We start from the raw sequence: 2,808 nt of genomic DNA on the forward strand, positions 1-2,808 counted from the left end.
CTGCAACTATTTTCATTCCTTTTACTTTACCTCCTTTTATATTATCTTTCTTCCATCTTACTTTCCACCCTCTCCTAATAATTGACTCATAGTGTAACTTTTGCTGTCAATTTCCGTTTCACCGCTGAATGGCTTCAGTTGCCCCAGTGCTTTGCATTATGCCTAAAACCTATAAATCAATCAATCACCTGGTAGAAGAGAAAGAGAATGAGAAAGGAAGAAGACCAGTTATCCCATTCACCCTCCCTTTCATAACCAACATCTTAGCTAAGATACAAACTGTCCCGCCAAGAACATTGGATGGACTACACAACTTGTTGAGTAGCCACCACCGGACCCAAGGAAAAAGTGGGATGTGGTCCTAATATTACATTTTAGCAATTTCCATCTTTTACCAAACCTCCAAGCCACGGGTTCTAGTTTTTTCACTCAGCAAAAGCTGTGTAATACGTATATAAGTTACGCAGTATACCAAAACCTTGAAACTTGAAAACAACACAAAAGTACGAGAATATAACAACAAGAAGATTGGCTCCATTTTTATACTTTGTAAAAGTGTGACTAAAGTCTGGATAGTTCTGTATTGATATTGGAGTGTTTTAGTTCAACGTTAGGTCTATTTTCAATTGACATTCAATTTTGTTTGGGTGGACTTCTAATTTCTAAATGACTTGTGACAAAATATGAGAATCTGACAGGTACAGAAAAACTAAGATAACTGTTGACTTACTGACTGCTACTTTGCATAAGCATTGAATCTATTTTAGAGTTACTCTAAGGTAATAAATTATATTTTCTAAATGTTGAAGCAGTTCTTAATCAAGTACTTTGAATTAGATTTGGTACTAAATCTACAACACCTTTGGAACTCTTTTAAACTGACATTTTTATATAAAGTTCATGGAGTATTTGTCTCCAGCTTCAGGTCCCCTTAGACGGGCGTTTGATTGGCTTTGGTCCATCACTGGATATAATGCGGGTATTGATAAGCAATGGATTGTCTTAAAATCAAGTTTGGAATGACTTCTCATCAACTTTATTATGAATTGAAACAAATCTTACCAACTTTATTATTAACTAAAACATGGCATAAATTTGAATTTTCAATGGCGTGGAGTACAGCATATGTATTAAACATCATGAAAAAGATTTTATGGAACACCAAGCAAAAATTTTAATTTTAGAAAAGTCTATTTTTTATAAGAATACTTAACAGAAAAATTAATAATTGAAAGAATCGCAGCCATCTAAATATCTTGGTACTCAGGTAAGAAGCCTTTCTTCTGTACAACAGTGTACAGAAATGGTGCATTTTAGTTGATGCTAATTACAAAGGAAAGATCAAAACCTACAGTAAGTATAATCTAATTGCTATATAGCTCCTTTACAATTTAATTTTCTCGAATGGTGTCCTCAACATCAGAATTTTCAAAGTATTAGCCCATAAATTTACTCATTTCTTGACATCCTTTCTGCTTCACACACACACACACACACACACACATATATATATATATATATATATATATATATATATATATATATATATAAACGAAAAGGTGATTTAAATCAGTATTTTAGAAGTTATTGCAATTTCAACGACTACCAACGAAGTCCTTTCAAATTTGCTCTTCTGTTTTTCTTCTCTCCTCCTCTCCTTTCCTCTCCCCTCCGGGACTCCTCTCACCTCTCCGAGGAAGTTCAGCGCCTCACAACTTCAACAGCAGTGACGTTTGTACCATCGTCGCCTATGAAGGTGTCCACGTCCTGTTCCAGGGGACTTCCTTTCTTTACGTCTGCCTGCAGGACCTGGATAACTGTTCTGCCGTCATCCCAATCCTAGAAGCAGAAGAGGGTCAACCAACGCGATATAGGAATACATACAGGCACAAACAAATGTGTAAATATGTATATACACACATACATTATACAGGTACAAACATATGCGCACATATGTATATACACATACCTACATTATTTTATATATATATTATTATATATATATATATATATATATATATATATATATATATATATATATATATATGAATTCACATAAACACACACACATATACATATAGACAGAACTGCTATCCTGATCAGGTATTCTTTGACAGAAAGCAACATTGCATAAATTAACTGTATAACGCAATCTAGAAAACGTTGAACTCATGATGATATTTCTTGAATGAAAATTTTGAAAAGACAGATATTTGGTTGTTTATTAAGACTCATTTTGTGAAATGTGTTCGAAGGCTCTCAAATAAACTACTGACGTATCGTATCTTGACAATTAATTATTACATCCCAATCTGATGTAGTGGGATGGCCGGTTTTATCCCGTTGATTTTGAATGTTAATTTTTGGCCACTGGTTGGACTGTATTTTGGAAGGATTTATCAAAAATTATATCGACATTTTTTGGGGGTGATTTCTCAATACTTCTCTCTCAATTTCAAATTACGGCCCAAATCATGCTGAATAATTTGACTATATCACCTCAAAATACATTCTGTATTTTTGGGTAATTTAATAATTAAAGTAATAATGAAAATAATATAATAATAAAAGAAAACACTCCATCCGACAACTCAAACTTTTTGTTGTTGTTAACTTCTAAATTGTACATGCGGTGATAATCTCATAGCTCAAACATGTTTTACCGAGTTCTGTTAGTCCACCATCTGGCTGGTTCTGTCAGCTAGTGTAGGATAGAACTCCAATGGTCAGGTAGTGTTTGTGTTCATAGTTAGATGGAAGGATCTCCTTCATCCTCTTCAATTCCTAAGAGTGCCTGGCTGACATTAC

The 2,808-nt window shown here is 33.9% G+C and overlaps 1 protein-coding gene across 1 annotated transcript in view; it reads right to left on the bottom strand.

The window, feature by feature from the left end:
* Nucleotides 1-997: 997 nt before the first annotated feature.
* The window catches only part of LOC135215207 (uncharacterized), a 42,525-nt gene continuing 40,714 nt past the window's right edge, over nt 998-2,808 (bottom strand). Inside the window, exon 4 of the mRNA XM_064249699.1 lies at nt 998-1,839. Coding sequence (XP_064105769.1) covers nt 1,702-1,839 — 138 coding nt within the window. The 3' untranslated portion in view covers nt 998-1,701. The remainder of the gene's footprint in view (nt 1,840-2,808) is intronic.

The sequence above is a fragment of the Macrobrachium nipponense genome, chromosome 5 (assembly GCF_015104395.2).
Source record: "Macrobrachium nipponense isolate FS-2020 chromosome 5, ASM1510439v2, whole genome shotgun sequence".
Taxonomy (NCBI): domain Eukaryota; kingdom Metazoa; phylum Arthropoda; class Malacostraca; order Decapoda; family Palaemonidae; genus Macrobrachium; species Macrobrachium nipponense.